Source organism: Zootoca vivipara, chromosome 14, assembly GCF_963506605.1.
Source record: "Zootoca vivipara chromosome 14, rZooViv1.1, whole genome shotgun sequence".
NCBI classification, from domain to species: domain Eukaryota; kingdom Metazoa; phylum Chordata; class Lepidosauria; order Squamata; family Lacertidae; genus Zootoca; species Zootoca vivipara.
Genome location: NC_083289.1, coordinates 3,675,839 through 3,693,123, shown reverse-complemented (window position 1 = coordinate 3,693,123; position 17,285 = coordinate 3,675,839). Strand labels below are relative to the sequence as shown.

At 46.8% G+C, this 17,285-nt stretch overlaps 1 protein-coding gene across 1 annotated transcript in view; it reads left to right on the top strand.

The window, feature by feature from the left end:
* The window catches only part of TRPM1 (transient receptor potential cation channel subfamily M member 1), a 62,941-nt gene that overhangs the window by 23,747 nt on the left and 21,909 nt on the right, over positions 1-17,285 (top strand). The window contains exons 11-16 of the mRNA XM_060283006.1: positions 32-132; positions 682-855; positions 4,286-4,420; positions 5,231-5,281; positions 9,593-9,733; positions 13,674-13,703. Coding sequence (XP_060138989.1) covers positions 32-132; positions 682-855; positions 4,286-4,420; positions 5,231-5,281; positions 9,593-9,733; positions 13,674-13,703 — 632 coding nt within the window. The remainder of the gene's footprint in view (positions 1-31; positions 133-681; positions 856-4,285; positions 4,421-5,230; positions 5,282-9,592; positions 9,734-13,673; positions 13,704-17,285) is intronic.

The window sequence follows — 17,285 nt, the reverse complement described above, 5'->3', positions numbered from 1 at the left end:
CTGAGTGGTAAATACTTGCTTGTTTGCTTAGGTACTAATGCATCTGCACCAGATCAGCTGAGCTTAGCATTGGCCTGGAACCGTGTGGATATTGCACGCAGTCAAATCTTCGTCTTTGGGCATCATTGGCCGGTAAATCTTTGCATAGAGAGGTTGTTTTTTTTAAATAAAATAAAATGTCACCACACTCCCACTTCTAGGTTGGACAGCTATATGATGCTCTACATCAGGGAAGATTGGGCAATGCAGTAGATCAGCGATGATTTCAGTAGCAAGTAAAGTTGCATCGGGTTGGGGAGAATCCTTGCAATTGCAGGTCTTGCATGCTAATTGCTTCTTTCTCAGCCTCAGTGCTCTTCAACTGTAAAACGGAAGTATTGGAAACACAGGAAGCTGTCTGATACTGAGCCAGGCCATTGGTCCATCTAGCTTAATGTTGTCCCCCCGAGTTTTGGGCAGAGGACATTCATAGCCCCACCTGAAGATGCCAGGGATTGAACCTGGGGCTCTTTGCAGTCCCTTTAATCACTCTTTCACCTGGTCTACTGGCCAGTTTTTTGTTAGAATCCCTGATGCAGACGGAAATGCTGATTGGTGTATGCATAGGCTGCATATGGGGCACCTTGTGGCGCATTGGTTCAGCACCCCCTGGACCTCCATTTTGTGTTCTGTTAACTGCAGCCATTGGGAAGCCTTGCAGTTACGGATGGGACAGCCCCAGAAAAGGAGAAGAAATCTCCGGCACCTCAAGCAAAAGCAGCAAGAGGGAAAGGAAAAGGCAAGAAGAAAGGTGGGAAACAGAAAGAAGAACCGGAGGAAGAAACAGATCCAAGGAAACTTGAGCTACTGAACTGGGTGAGCTTAAAAATGGCATTGCCCTTCCTTTGCTCTGAACGCCAATTGCCTTCACTGGTTCATTTCCTCCTTTATGCTTTTCCAGTTTCACAGCCAATTTCAGATGTATGCATGTTTCTCTCTGTGTCAGCAGGGGAGAAGCCCCCTGAAGAATAGCTGGGCCTAAGTGCACTGTGGCTTTGGCTGCCCTTTTAGAAGAAAAGTATTTCAGTGCACCTTTTAGCCATCTTCATGGCATTGGGGTTTGGAGGCTACTGTTTTGTGGCCACGCATAACATGTAAATGGTGACTTCTAACCACAATATGACTTCAGAGAGATGCTGGTCCTTTCTGGACTATCACTCATGTATCGCTTGTGGGCATAACCTTCCCCACCTCCATTTGCACCATGTGCCTGGATGTGCCCTTGGGATGTAAGCTCCAGAAGCCAGAATATTTACCTGAAGTGGCCCTTCATATGCTTATAGAATAGATTTATTCCATGGTTGATTATCCGGGCTTTAAAACCAAAAGGTTGATGTAATACACAGCACCTGAACCATGACCTTGTGGCTATGGAAGCAAGCCACCCTTTGCACGTTTTGGAATGCACGCAAAACCTTTGTTTAGATGGGCTTTTGGCGAATCACAGGAGTGGAGGAATCTGTAGCCCTCCAGATGTTATTGGACCCTGGTTCCCATCATCCTGGGCTGCTGGCCATGCTGGCTGGAGCTGAAGAGAGTTGGGAGTCCAACAACGTCTGTGGCATAGCTGCCAAGTCTCCTGTATTCCCTGGAAAATCCCCGTTTTTCCAGCTGTTCCTAGCTGAAAAAAACGGATTTTTTTGTTTTTCCCCGGTTTATTCTGGCACGGTGGCCATTTTGGAACTGGGCGGAGCATGCTCAGAAGTGACTTTTGATGCTGCTCTGCCCAGTTCCAAAATGGCTGCAGTGCGACTTCTGGTGCGGTGGCCATTTTGGAACTGGGCAAAGCAGCATCAAAAGTCACTTCTGAGCATGCTCCACCCAGTTCCAAAATGGCGGCAGCGCTACTTCCGGTCTGCTACTTCCACCCCGTCCCTTATTTCTCCGACAGCAACTTGGCAGGTATGGTCTGTGGCCACAGCTATTCCCCAGCCATGCTTTAAAAGATAAATAATGTGCTTTATCCAATGCCTTGTTTTAACTTCTACAGCCCTCTGTTTTTCTTACATTGTAGTTTTAAACTGCATTATATTTCATAAATGGTTTTAAATATTGATAGCTAGGGATGGGGGAGAAACTCAGTTCAGTTCACATTTAAATGTGAGCTTGCCTAATTTGAGCCAAAAACAGCCATCCTTTGAAATTCACACATCCAAATTTTGCAGTGGAGTTCTCTACTGAACTGTGTAATGTAAATGCATGTCTTAGTGAAACTAACATACAAAAGTGCATTAAATTAGGGATAATTGCTTCGCAAAAATGTGTATATGAGGGGACAGTGCATATTAAGAGGTGCATAAGGTAAAGGGACCCCTGACCTAGGTCCAGTCGTGACCGACTCTGGGGTTGCGCGCTCATCTCGCATTATTGGCCGAGGGAGCCGGTGTATAGCTTCCAGGTCATGTGGCCAGCATGACAAAGCCGCTTCTCAGGTGCATAGTGGGGGAAATTTGCACAAAAGTGCTGACGAATATTCACGAGAAGCCTTGTTTGAGTTTTTTAAATCACAAACTGATGTGGCAATATGGAGAGCTGAACTTAAGACTAGAAAAATGAGAAACTGAGAGAAACCGAAATGTACACAGTCCCCATCCTTGTTGGTAACTGCCCAGAATAGTGCATAAGCCCTGTGTAGGTGAGAAATTAATAAATTGATGAGGTCTGGCTCATTCCTGTGGGAGAACTTGTGTGCTTCAAGCATGCAGGGGGTGGGGAGAGACTGCGGCCAGGCAGCACTTACCTGGGAACACTGTTAGTGAGAATCACCATCTTCACATGGGGACTGTCACTATATGGCTTGTACAGTCATTCATAGCAGCCCCCACACGGCCCTGGTGCATGCATTAGGGAGTGGGGGCAGGGGCGTACCCAGGATCAAAATTAGGGGGGGGCAAGGGGCGGGAGGGGAGGGGCCACAGTGGAAATGTGGGCGGGGCTACGTGGCCTGCGTCCTCCCAGCTCTTCTGAGGAGGCAGCCCCAGGCTCTTGTTCCCGGCGCGAAGCTCCAGAGGTGCGCGGGGAACGCGAGCCTGTGGCTGCCTCCTCCACTTACACTCCCCGCTTAGCGCTCCTCCGCTTACGCTCCCCTCGTGCCTCTGGAGCTTTGCGCTGGGAGCCGGAGCCTGGGGCTGCCACGCTGCGCCCCTTAGCCTTTTGCTTCTAGGGGGGGAATTGCCCCCTCCTGCCCCCCTGCCCACGGCACTGGTCGCCCCTCTGGGCAGCTCGCCCCATCCCCCGGGTGCGCTGTTTCTGCCCCGAGCGCAGACGGCTCAGCCTCCTCCTCCTCTGCTTCCCACCCAGCTCCCCACTGTGCCTCCTGGGCTGGCTCCGCAGCCACTGTCCCTGGCTGAGCTGCCCCTGCCCCTGCAGCTGCTCTGCATAGACATCAAGGCACCCAGCCAGAAAAGTGAGTGTGAGTGCCTCGATCCGGGGAGAAAGTGGGGGGAGGGAGGATCTTGGAAGGGTTGAAGGAGCCTGCAGTGTGTGTGTGTGTGTGTGTGTGTGTGTGTGTGTGTGCGTTTGCTGCTGCTGACTGACTGTATTTCGAATTGGGGGAGTGTCTGTTTCTCCTGCTGCAGGGGAGAAAACTACAAAGAAGTGACTTCTTGGTGGGGGTGGTCGGGGTGGGGAGAACAAGCGAGGATCCCTCCGTCTCTTACGTTTACACCCCACCGCTTTTGCAGCTCGATAGTGGGAGGGGGAGAGGAGAAAGTGCGATGGGTTATGGAAAGGGGAAAGGGGGGAGGGCTGGTCTGTTTCTTTCTGGCTGGGGCCGTGCGCCCCGCTTTTTGCATTGAGATTTCTTCTTTCTTTTTAGCTTGGGGGGGGGTGCAGCTGGCTTCTAGAGTAGGGCAGCTGCCCTAACTTGCCCCGTGGTGGGTACGCCCTTGAGTGGGGGCACCACGTGCAAATCAGTGCTCAATGTGAAATAAATGCAATGAATCATGAAATGGACCACAGGCAGTGCTATTTTCTGGGGAAAGAGGTGCCAGAGCTCCCCATGAACCCTTGTTATCTTAGAATGGCAACGGCACCTCTCAGGTAGGCACCACTGCCATTCCAAGATAACAAGGGTTTGTGAACTGAGTTCTAGTGAGTTCCAGCTGAAAAAGAGGTCTGACCACAGATGATGGTGACACCTCCCAAACACCAGCCTTCAACAAAGCAGGTTTTCCAACATGGCATCTTCACACTGTTTCTATATATTTGGAATTTCAATTCAGAGTGCGTCCCATCCTCTCTGTAGGTAAATTCCCTGGAGCAAGCGATGCTTGATGCTCTCGTGCTGGATCGGGTGGACTTCGTGAAGCTACTGATTGAAAACGGCGTCAGCATGCAGCGCTTCCTCACCATCCCACGACTGGAAGAGCTTTACAACACGGTGAGTGAAGAGATGATATGCTAAGAGATCTTGATAAAACTTCTGGCAGTGACTTGATCAGCACAGAGGTGGGAATGCACAACTCCCATTGGTTGTGCTGCTCTGATCCTAAGAGGCACCAGTTGATCCCGTATTGATCCTGTGTGCCTCTGACTGTCATAGACTAAACTGTTCTGACCCTAGTGAGGTGGACAGATCTTGAAGAGGAGGTGCTAGGCTAGCAGGTGTAGAAGGATCAGGGCCTTGGAAACAAAGGGCTGTATCCAATGTCATGCTAAGTTAAAGTCACTTAGCAGTATGCTTGTTCCACTAGCAAAATGCTTTGCTCCCTTGGGATGCTGTTGTGCAAGAGAAAGCACAAGCAGGTTGCTGGAAGCTTTGTTGCACAAATCTGTTGTGCAACAATTTCCCACTAGCGCAACTGTTCTATTGGATTCCTCTGTTGCTCTACATTAAAACTTGCCCAACCATTAGTGCAAGACGACTTGTGGTAGTGGACAGAGAGCATGGGGTGCAGCCCCACTTTTTGAAGAGGACATGGTTTGGGGGAATGAAGTAAAAGGCGGGAGGAGGAGTTTGAGAGAGAAAAAAGTATGAAAGGGAATGGGCAGCAATGAGAGGTGGACATGGTCAGGAGCTGGTACAGTTCCCATATTGGTGCAAATGAGCCTTCACCAACCAGATATTTTGAACTACAACTCCCATCTACCCCAGTCAGCACTGGCTGGTGTAAATAAGAGAATGCTTTTATTAAACCATTCCCATATTAAATATCCTCCTGACAGTGACCGGCCATGTTGTCTTTTTCAGAGACTGGGTCCACCAAATACCCTGCATCTGCTTGTCAGAGATGTAAAAAAGGTATGGCAGAAATGTTTTCAGACTGGGAATGGAAGCAGGGATGAGCAAAATGTTTTTTTCGCACTTATCTCAATTGCACAAGTCAACAGGAAAATCATGTGTTATTTGATGGTGGGTCACATGTGGTCTCCAAAATGTTTCTTCAAAAACTGCATGTTTTCTCTAATGATAAAGTCAGCTTCTTGCATATGTAGTTATTTGGAAGTGGCATTGCAAAAACATGGAATGATTAGAAAGGAGGATCTTAGGGAAACAAGGGTAAAACTGTTAATTTGGAGAGGGGGTAAAATTGGGGGGGTGTAAAATCATTCTGCATTTTCCCAAGAGTAGGGAGCTCCTATTTGTCTGACACATGAAGTAGACGTATGTCAAACCATTGTCCCATTGGGCCCACAAGATACTACTTAGGGAGAGAAGAATCTGTCAAAGACAGTTTCTCTGTCTTTCTCACATTTCCAATCTGTGTTCATTTCTCCACAATTCCACAGCAGTTTTGATGGTGGGGGATCCCAATCCTCATGAAAATTCATCAGCATTTAAGCATGAATTTCTCTTAATAAAATTTTGTATGCAGTTTTAACTAATACACACATTTTGAAAGCAATTTTCCCTAATAAAATGCATCTTTTATATGTTATTATCACCAATATGTGCATTTCTATGCACACTTTCCCTCATATGTATACATTTTTGTGCACATTACTTGGTTGGAGAAGTTACAGGTAGGTAGCCGTGTTGGTCTGAGTCGAAGCAAAATAAAAAAATTCTTTAAGGTGCTACTGAAGGAATTTTTTTATTTTGGTTGGAGAACTGCATCACAAAATTTGGGGAAGTGCAAGTTGCAAAGGATAGCTGGGTTTTGGTCCATGTTATGGTTCTTGAAGTGTGAATTAGGTTATAATGTTTTATTTATTCTTTAGGACTACTTTCATTATGTTGTAGTTATGAATTTTTTCAAGCTGTAAGCCACCTTGAGCATGGTTTGAACTGTGGAAAGGCAGCATACAAATAAAAATATGTATGTAAAACCATAAAAGAGTCACATATGGGTTAAGTAATGTGGGTGGTGCTGTGGTCCAAACCACAGAGCCTAGGGCTTGCCGATCAGAAGGTCAGCAGTTCGAATCCCCGCAACGGGGTGAGCTCCCGTTGCTCGGTCCCTGCTCCTGCCAACCTAGCAGTTTGAAAGCACGTCAAAGTCCAGGTAGATAAATAGGTACCGCTCCGGTGGGAAGGTAAACGGTGTTTTCCGTGCGCTGCTCTGGTTCGCCAGAAGCGGCTTTGTCATGGTGGCCACATGCTGTACGCCAGCTCCTTCGGTCAATAAAGCGAGATGTGCGCCACAACCCCAGAGTTGTCTGCAACTGGACCTAACAATCAGGGGTCCCTTTACCTTTACCAAAGTCCAAGTCTTGAAAGAAAATTGTTGTGAATAAAAGTTGTCTTCTACTTATATGGCAGGCTTTTTAAAGTGATAAGACACATTCATGAAGAATGGAAGTCTTAAAAAGCCTTCTGTTAGCAATGATAACTAATGTGTGGAAATGCCTGTGTTCAATGGCAGGATACTTCTGAAGGGAACAGCAAGGGGAGATGATGCCCTGCTGGTGAGCCCCTAGAGCAGGGGTTGGCAACATGCAGCCCATGGGCCGGATGCGGCCCACAAAGACCGTTTTACCGGCCCACGAGCCGCCCCTGAACTGAGCCGCCCGCTTGGCAAGTCCCGTGCATGCTGTGCTAAAACAGCGCGGCACGGGGACTCGCTGAGCAGCACCGGAAATTGCGTCTGCACATGTGCAGATACTGGAAATTGCGTCTGCGCATGTCCAGACACCGAAAATCGCTTCTGCGCAGGCGCAGAAGCAATTTCCGGCGCTGCGCTGCACCAGTCCAGCCCACGGACGATCTCCATTGGAGTGATCTGGCCCATGGCCGGTAAACCTTGCCAACCCCTGCCCTAGAGGCAATGGACTGGTTGCTACTGGAAACAGAAAGTGAGACTACACTGGCCTCTGGTCTGATCCAGCAGAATGGTTCATGTGTTCATTGGAGAGAAGGGAGACTAGCAAATAAGAAAGGACACATTGCATTCATGGGGGTCTGTGTCATAGCTGGTCACATTCATGGTGTACTGGGTGCATGTTGTGAACTCATATCTCATGCTCCATGGCTAGCATTTTTCAATGTCATTAACACATTGTTGTATGTTTCTCCATCTCTCTCTCTCTCTCCCCCTCCATTGCATTCCCATGGCTCATTCTCATTCAGCGACAATCTGGGGGATTTGTCTTGGTTAACATGGAGGTGAATGGCTTGCTTAGAGTGTTTCATTTTCATCTTAGTTAGCTATCGTCCCATGTTTTTGTAGACTAGACCTCATTGCGCGTACCATGGCACATAAAAGACAACCAGCTTAAACAAGGTGGCATTGTGTTCAGATCAGAGATTCAGGATGCATGCCAGATTTTTAAACGTAACCATCCAATCTTCAGCAATATGAGAGAGGAGGTTATACACCTACTTGTTTACCAAATCAAGGGCTGCAGATTAATCAGAAGCTTGTTTGGCATCGAGATGCTGTGAATTGTTATGAACATGAGTTTGCTTAATAGCACCAGGTGGTCAGATTTCTCTGTACCAAAGGGCCGCCCTGATACCCTTTGGGTGCCTCCGAAGAGCACAAGCTGGGGAGGAGGGGACAGGGGAGGCATCCCCTAACCAAACTGAGATGGGGAGCACTGTCTTCTCCCAAGTTGTGGCAAGGGAATCCTTTTTCTCTTCCTAACCATTAAAAACCAGTGGGTACCAGTTTGAGAATCTTGAGCCACCACATCCCGATGGGCTGTTCACTCAAGTGACTTCCCTGTTCTCCAAAGAGATATGTTGCTGCAGTAGAGTGAATGGATGGGGATCAAAGGTGCTGGGAGGGAGGCTTTCTGTGTTGCCTGCAGCAGCTGTCAGAACCAGTAACACCCAGAGATGTGTCCAGGTATCTGGAGGCTTGTGAAGCTCATTCACAAGCAGCTGCATAGGCTAACACTGAAGCTAGTAATACGGTAGGAGAGGCCGGCTGCAACGTTTTGATAGGCACTCAACCTGGTTTTCCTGCTTGGTGTCCCAACTGTCATCACACACCATCATTGTGCTACTAGAAAGGATCAAGGTCACGGTTCCCAGTAGTGCTTTTACACAGCTTCTGCTCATTTCAGTGCGGGTTTTTCCAGGACAACTTCCCATGAATGTGTTGATCATCCTTCCTTCCCCCCATCTGAGAGTCTGGTCCAAATGTAATATCACCCAAGGGGAGGGGGCGGGGCTTCCCTCTGCTGCATTATTGAAAGAACTTTGAACTGCCCTTAAGAAAATTGAATTCTTGAATGGATAAAAAGCTCCAAATAGACAAAAGCTGATCAGATTAGGTGGAAGATGTAAAACTTAGTCAAAATACATCCATTTCTAATGCTTTCAAAGATGCCATTTCATGGAGATAAAAAAATAATGGTTTGCTACAGAGGGAGCCATCCGGGAGATTCCCTCTCTGGTGAATCAGACCTAGTGGCGAGAATGAAATTCTTGGTTAGTGAGTGAAGATTTTCAACAGCAAAGCAAAACATTTGTGATATTCCCTCCATTTTTAATTATTATTTAAAATTGTTAAAAAATGGGAGTTAGTCTGAGAGTCTCCTAGTCACACCCTGGTGTAGTTCTCTTTCAGTTTAACAGAGTGAATACACACAATTTATTGTGTCAATTTACCGTGGTACATATATCCATGCAGGGAACTGCTTGTCTGCCCATCCCCAGAATAAGGGAATGAGCGCTCACACCTCCTTTTGTGGACGCCCTTTGCGGGACCACGTGCATCACCTCAGGCCACATGGGACCCACCAGCTGGTTGGGCTGGCCTGTCTCCCTATGAGCTAGTCACTGGAGGTAACAGCAAAACTTCAAGCCAGTTCAATCAGATGCCAGTCCTTCTCATTCAGAAGTCATTTCTGCGTAGGCATGCATTTAAAGTTTAATGGGAGTTTAATGAGAACTACTTCCAGAGAAGTGTGTATAGGATTGTAATATTAATCTACAGGTGCTATATATTTTGGAAAGATGTTTGTGTACTGTGCATTTCGATACCTCTTGAAATATCATAACCACATTTTGCATCATGGTTCCTGAGATTAAAGAGCAGATTTTTGTCTATGCTTGGCTACAATTAGACACTGTTGGTCTCATAGATGTGTGTCAGACTGCGTCCTAAATATATACCCTCATGCTTACATTTTGCTTCAAAACAATTGTTTGGGGGTTTTCTAGGGAAATCTGCCACCAGATTACCACATCAGCCTCATCGACATTGGCCTGGTCCTTGAATATCTCATGGGAGGGGCATATCGCTGCAACTATACAAGAAAGAGCTTCCGAACCCTGTACAACAATTTATTTGGGCCAAAGAGGGTAAGAATCTGTCACAAAAATTGGTGTCTGTTTTCTCCAGTTTGGCTTGATCCCATCTTTAGCATTCTTCTATGAAACTGTTGTTGTTGTTTGGTTGTTTAGTCGTGTCTGACTCTTTATAACCCCATGGACCAGAGCACGCCAGGCACTCCTGTCTTCCACTGCCTCCCGCAGTTTGGTCAGACTTCGAGAACACTGTCCAACTGGTGGCTTGGAGAACACTGTCCAACCATCTCGTCCTCTGTCGTCCCCTTCTCCTTGTGCCCTCAATCATTCCCAACATCAGGGTCTTTTCCAGGGAGACTTCTCTTCTCATGAGGTGGCCGAAGTATTGGAGCCTCAGCTTCACGATCTGTCCTTCCAGTGAGCACTCAAGGCTGATTTCCTTAAGAATCGATAGGTTTGATCTTCTTACAGTCCATGGGACTCTCAAGAGTCTCCTCCAGCACCATAATTCAAAAGCATCAATTCTTCAGCGATCAGCCTTCTTTATGGTCCAGCTCTCACTTCCATACATCACTACTGTACTGGGAAAACCACAGCTTTAACTATACAGACCTTTGTTGGCAAGGTGACGTCTCTGCTTGTTAAGATGCTGTCTAGATTTGTCATTGCTTTTCTCCCAAGAAGCAGGCGTCTTCTAATTTTGTGACTGCTGTCACCATCTGCAGTGATCATGGAACCCAAGAAAGTAAAATCTCTCACTGCCTCCATTTCTTCCCCTTCTATTTGCCAGGAGGTGATGGGACCAGTGGCCATGATCTTAGTTTTTTTATGTTGAGCTTCAGACCATATTTTGCGCTCTCCTCTTTCACCCTCATTAAAAGGTTCTTTAATTCCTCCTCACTTTCTGCCATCAAGGTTGTGTCATCAGCATATCTGAGGTTGTTGATATTTCTTCCTGCAATCTTAATTCCGGCTTGGGATTCATCCAGTCCAGCCTTTTGCATGATGAATTCTGCATATAAGTTAAATAAGCAGGGAGACAATATACAGCCTTGTCGTACTCCTTTCCCAATTTTGAATCAATCAGTTATTCCATGTTCAGTTCTAACTGTAGCTTCTTGTCCTACATAGAGATTTCTCAGGAGACAGATGAGATGATCAAGCACACCCATTTCTTTAAGAACTTGCCATAGTTTGCTGTGGTCAACACAGTCAAATGCTTTTGCGTAGTCAATGAAGCAGAAGTAGATGTTTTTCTGAAACCCTCTAGCTTTCTCCATAATCCAGCGCATGTTTGCTATTTGGTCTCTGGTTCCTCTGCCCCTTCCAAATCCAGCTTGTACTTCTGGGAGTTCTCGGTCCACATACTGCCTAAGCCTGCCTTGTAGAATTTTAAGCCTAACCTTGCTAGCATGTGAAAGAGTGCAATTGTGCGGTAGTTGGAGTATTCTTTGGCACTGCCCTTCTTTGGAATTGGGATGTAGACTGATCTTCTCCAATCCTCTGGCCATTGCTGAGTTTTCCAAACTTGCTGGCATATTGGGTGTAGCACCTTAACAGCATCATCTTTTAAAATTTTAAATAGTTCAGCTGGAATATCATCACTTCCACTGGCCTTGTTATTAGCAGTGCTTTCTAAGGCCCATTTGACTTCACTCTCCAGGATGTCTGGCTCAAGGTCAGCAACCACACTACCTGGGATGTAAGAGACCTCCATATCTTTCTGGTATAATTCCTCTGTGTATTCTTGCCACCTCTTCTTGATGTCTTCTGCTTCTGTTAGGTCCTTTCCACTTTTGTCCTGTATTATGGTAATCTTTGTACGAAATGTTCCTTTTATATCTCCAATTTTCTTGAACAGATCTCTGGTTTTTCCCATTCTGTTGTTTTCCTCTGTTTCTTTGCATTGCTCGTTTAAGAAGGCCCTCTTTTGTCTCCTTGCTTTTTTTTTGGAAATCTGCATTCAATTTCCTATATCTTTCACTATCTCCCTCGCATTTTGCTTGCCTTCTCTCTCCCGCTATATGTAAGGCCTCGTTCAACAGCCACTTTGCTTTCTTGCATTTCCTTTTCATTGGGATGGTTTTCGTTGCTGCCTCCTGTATAATGTTACGAGCCTCCATCCATAGTTCTTCAGGCACTCTGTCCACCAAATCTAAATCCTTAAACCTGTTCCTCACTTCCACTGTGTATTCATAAGGGATTTGATTTAGATTGTGTCTTACTGGCCCAGTGGTTTTTCCTACTTTCTTCAGTTTAAGCTGGAATATTGCTATAAGAAGCTGATGATCTGAGCCACAGTCAGCTCCAGGTCTTGTTTTTGCTGACTGTATAGAGCTTCTCCATCTTTGGCTGCAGAGAATATAATCAATCTGATTTTAATGCTGCCCATCTGGTGATGTCCATGTGTAGAGTCATCTCTTGTGTTGTTGGAAAAGGGTGTTTGTGATTACCAGCTTGTTCTCTTGACAAAACTCTATTAGCCTTTGCCCTGCTTCGTTTTGAACTCCAAGGCCAAACTTGCCAGTTGTTCCTTTTATCTCTTGATTCCCTACTTTAGCATTCCAATCCCCTGTAATGAGAAGAACATCCTTCCTTGGTGTCATTTCTAGAAGGTATTGTAAGTCTTCATAGAATTGGTCAATTTCACTTTCTTCAGTACTGGTAGTTAGTGCATAAACTTGGATTACTGTGATGTTAAAAGGTCTGCCTTGGATTCGTATCGAGATCATTCTATCATTTATGAGATTGCATCCCAGTACAGCTTTCGCCACTCTTTTATTGACTATGAGGGCCACTCCATTTCTTTTATGGGATTCTTGCCCACGGTAGTAGATATGATGATCATCCGAACTGAATTCACCCATTCCCGACGATTTTAGTTCACTGATGCCCAGGATGTCAATATTTATTCTTGCCATCTCATTTTTGACCACATCCAGCTTATCAAGGTTCATGGTTCTTACATTCCAGGTTCCTATGCAATATTTTTCTTTACAGCATTGGACTTTCCTTTCACTTCCAGGCATATCTGCAACTGAGTGACCTTTCGGCTTTGGCCCAGCCGCTTCATCAGCTCTGAATCTACTTGTACTTGTCCTCCACTCTTCCTCAGCATGTTGGACGCCTTCCAACCTGAGGGGCTCATCTTCCAGCATCATAACTTTTATATGCCTGTTGTCTTTGTTCATGGAGTTTTCTTGGCAGGGATACTGGAGTGGCTTGCCAGTTCCTTCTCCAGGTGGATCACGTTTAGTCAAAACTCTCCACTATGACCTGTCCATCTTGGGTGGCCCTGCATGGCACAGCTCATAGCTTCTATGAGTTATTCAAGCCCCTTTGCCACGACAAGGCAGTGATCCATGAAGGAGAAACTAGATCAGATTTATTGGGAAAGAGGTACATGTTCCATTGGACATGAAGGAAGGAAAGAAGGTGTTTGCAGATGAAAAAAAGAAAATGAAATGTGACACAGGTTGATGGTTGGGTGCAGGCTAAGATTGGCATGCCTTTGTCAAAACCCCTTTAAGGAAGGGGGAAGGAGGCATGTCTTGTGTTGTGAGTCCATGGATTACATGGACCTTAAGTCTGCGCCAGCAAATTCCTTTGTTCTTAAGAGCAAAGGACCATAGCTCAGCTGCACAGCTCATTTAGTAGAGCACATGCTTTGCATGCAAAAGGGGATCTAAGAGCATGTGATTGAGAAGACCCCCGCCCCCGCCCCGTAGTGCAGGGGTAGAGGACATTTTTCAGCCTGAGGTCTACAGTCTCTTCTGGAGCCTCATGCCAGTGTGCTAAATCTTGAGGTGGAGCGGGGGTGGATATCATTATAATGGAGAAGGAGGAAGCTAGCAAGGCATGATATGTCTGCTAACCAATAGCATGAAAGGTAGGCTTTCTTTGAAACATGCAGCAGTATCTGCAATCTAGAAGATGGACAAAAATAACATTTCTTCACAAACTAAAAGTTTCATTTCTTTTTTGAAACATGCAGCCTAAAGCTCTCAAGCTTCTAGGGATGGAGGTAAGTTTTTTTTTTTGTCACATAAGTTTCTTCTCTAATTAGGGGCGGGGGGAGTAAAATTATCATATGGTATGTTGGGGCAAGACCCAAACCAATGGATTCAAATGACAACAAAGGAGGTGCTTACTAAACATCAGAAAGAACTTTCTGATGGTAAGAACTGCTTGAGAGTTTTAAAGCAGAGATTAGGTGGCCACCTGCCAGGGGTTCTTTACCTGTTATTCCTGCATTGCAGGAGGTTGGATCCAATGACCCTTGGCACCCCTTCCAACTCTCAAATTCTATGATTCCAAAAAAACTACTACTTTCTTTTTTGGATCATCTCATTTTGCTTCCAAGTTTATTGGCACGCAGCAACTTGTGTTCAAGCTACAGTGGTGCCTCGCTAGATGAAATTAATTCGTTCCACGGGTCAATTCGTGAAACGAATTTTTCGTCTAGCGAGTCCCGGTTTCCCATAGGAATGCATTGAAACTTAATCAATGCGTTCCTATGGGCTCCGGGGGACTGGGGGCGGGGAAGGCAGACAGGCAGGCGCTTGCTCTCTTGCCTGCCTGCCTTCCCCACCGCCTGTCACACGAAGATCAGCGGGTGCTGCTTGCCGGGGCTTGTCAACCCCAGCAAACAGTGCCCGCCGATCTTCGGCTCTGTCCCCCGATGCGCTACGGCTCGGGGAAGCAGGCAGGGAGACGGCAACAGCCCGCAGCTTCCCAGGCTGTTGCCATCTCCCTGCCTGCTTCCCCAAGCTGAAGCGCCCGGGGGACGGAGCCGAATTGCAGCGCGGGGGGGGGGGCTTTTCGCCGTTTGCCTTCCCCGAGCTAAGGGGGAGGCAAACGGCGAAAAGCCCCCCCCCGCGCCGCAATTCTGCTCCGTCCCCCGGGCGCTTGAGCTCGGGGAAGCAGGCAGGGAGATAGCAACAGCCCGGGGAAGCTCCATACCTCGGCTCGGGGACTGGCTTGGCGGCAGCGGGAAGAAGGGGAGGAATTCCTCCCCTTCTTCCTGCCACTGCCAAGCCAGTCCCGGAGCCGAATTGCGGCGTGGCGGGGGCTTTCCGCCGTTTGCCTCCCACTTAGCTCAGGGAAGGCAAAGGGCGAAACACCCCCCCCGCGCACCGCAATTCGGCTCCGTCCCCCAGGCGCTTCAGCCAAGGGGAAGGCAGGCGGCAAAAAGCCCTGACAATTTCTCGCTACACAGTAGACTTTGCAGTCGGAGGTTCATTTTTCTATGGCCACACTTCGCAAAACGAAGCGGCAGCCATAGAAAACATCGTCGTCTTACGAGGCAATCTCCGATCGCAAAATCCATTCGTCTAGCGAAAAATTCGTCTTACAGAGCATTTGTTAAGCGAGGCACCACTGTATAGGGTTTTAGGTGCAGTGGAGAAAGCCCATATAGGCTGCTGGAATCACATATAGATGGATCACCTCATTTGGTCTGATTCTACAGAGCAATGGATCCATACCTGCAGGGAGTACTCTGGTAGCAGCTGTTCCACATGTGCACTGCAGCTGTTTGCGTGCGTCCCCCCAACTTCATTCCGTTATGATCCTCTTAAATAACACGTCAGTTTTCTGGACACCTCAGACCCACCCATGCTTTCTGGGTGCTCCTTGAGCTACCAGGATAAAGGGGAGAGTGTCCCTGTGCAAAGTGTATAAGCCTTTATTCTAAATGGGCAGAAGAACTTATTGTTATATCACAGTTAGGATCATATGCATCATATATAAATACAAAGCAAAGCCAGGCGCCCTGAAAGCTGGTAAGCAGCTTTGCCGTGTTCAAAGGAGACATCAACAAGGCTTAATCTTCTTTGACATCTCTTTGTCTTTTCTGATGAGTGCATGACAAAGCATTCATCCCTATCGAGACAGGAGATGGCTGGGCTTAAAAAGCTTAAAATGGGCAACCGTGGCCCAAATCTAGAGATATTCCATGTGCAGCTGGCCAGGCACCATTGCAGGGCACATCTGCTAGTGCCTTTGCTCCCAGGAGGTGGCAGCATGTTCACATTTGAGTCTTAGAATGAGAGGGGTGGGAGACTGAGTACATACAGGAAGAGACAACGGGACTAAATTCTGGCCGCTTTAAATAGCCATGTCCCCCCCCCCCAAGAATTCCAGGAGTTGCAGTTTGTTAAGGTTGCACTCCCTTTGAAGGAGCAGGTTCACAGTTTGGGGGTGCCTCTGGATTCAGCTTTGTCCCTGGAGGCGCAGGTAGACTCAGTGGCTGGAAGTGCCTTTCGCCAACTGCAACTGGTTTGACAGCTACAGCCATTCCTGGACCGGCCACAGCAGTTCATGTGTTGGTTACTTGCAATGTGTTCTACGTGGGGCATCCCTCACACTTGAGCTGGAAGCTTCAATTAGCGCAGAATGCTGCAGCATGATTGCTGAAAGGAGTGAGGCCTTGTCAGTAAATAACACCTGAGCTTAGAGATCTGCACTGGTTGCCAATTTGCTACCAGGCCAAGTTCAAGGTGTTACTATTAGTATATGAACCCCTGAACAACTTGGGACCAGTTTACTTACAGATCGCCTTACCCCACATGTGCCAAATCGACCTATCAGCAGAACTGGCACTACTACAGGGGCCACATAATACCCCTTCTGTATTTGGAAGAACTTGATCATTTAGTGTGGCAGTGCCTATACTTTGGAACTCCCTGCCTCTTGAGATCAAGCAGGTGCCTTCACTGGACAGTCGTACCTTGATTTTCAAACAGCTTACTACTTGAACATTTTGGCTCCCAAATGCCACAAACCCGGAAGTGAGTGTTCTGGTTTGCAAACTATTTTTGGAAGCCAAATGTCCAACGGGGCTTTGACGGCTTCTGATTGGCTGCGCTTTGGTTTCCGAACGTTTTGGAAGTCAAACAGATTTCCGGAACGTATTCCGTTCCGTTCAACTTCCAAGGTACGAATGTACACTTTTCGCCCCCTGATAAAAACATTATTGATTAGGAAGTTGAGGTAATTTTAATCTGTTTAAGTTTTGTATGTTTTAAAGTAGGGTTGTGTTTTTTTTCTTGATTTTACCGTTTTACCTTTTGTAAGTCATTTTGAGGTTGTTGCTTTTGTTACAACAAAGCAGTGTATAAATTTTATGAAAATAAATAAATAAGGGTTGCTAGGATACCCATTCCCCTCATAGAGCTACAATTTACAAAGTGATTTAACAACCAATCCCTCTTCCCAGAGAACTCTGAATTGTAACTGGGGGGGGGGGAATAGGGGTGTCCTAACAACTCTCAGCACCCTGGTAGGTAATTATGGGACTTCCACTTGTTCTCCTGAAGGACAATAACTGTGGAAAGTCTCCCTGTTCTAGGCTATCAAGAAAATGGTTAGTATTTGGTATTTCCCCTCTAATTATGTTTCCCTCCCCCACTCTTAGCTGTGGCTCTTTTTATCCTTTAAAACTTCTGCTCCACTGCCCATACTGTCTTTCTGTTCCCTCCTTCCTCGTTGCCTCCAGTTCCAGTCGTAATGCTCCATCCTCCTTCCCCATTTAGGAGATGGGATAGTTCCCCCTTTGCTGGGTCCTCCTGCGTAAGATCTCATGTTCAAAGGTGAACTTTCCCTT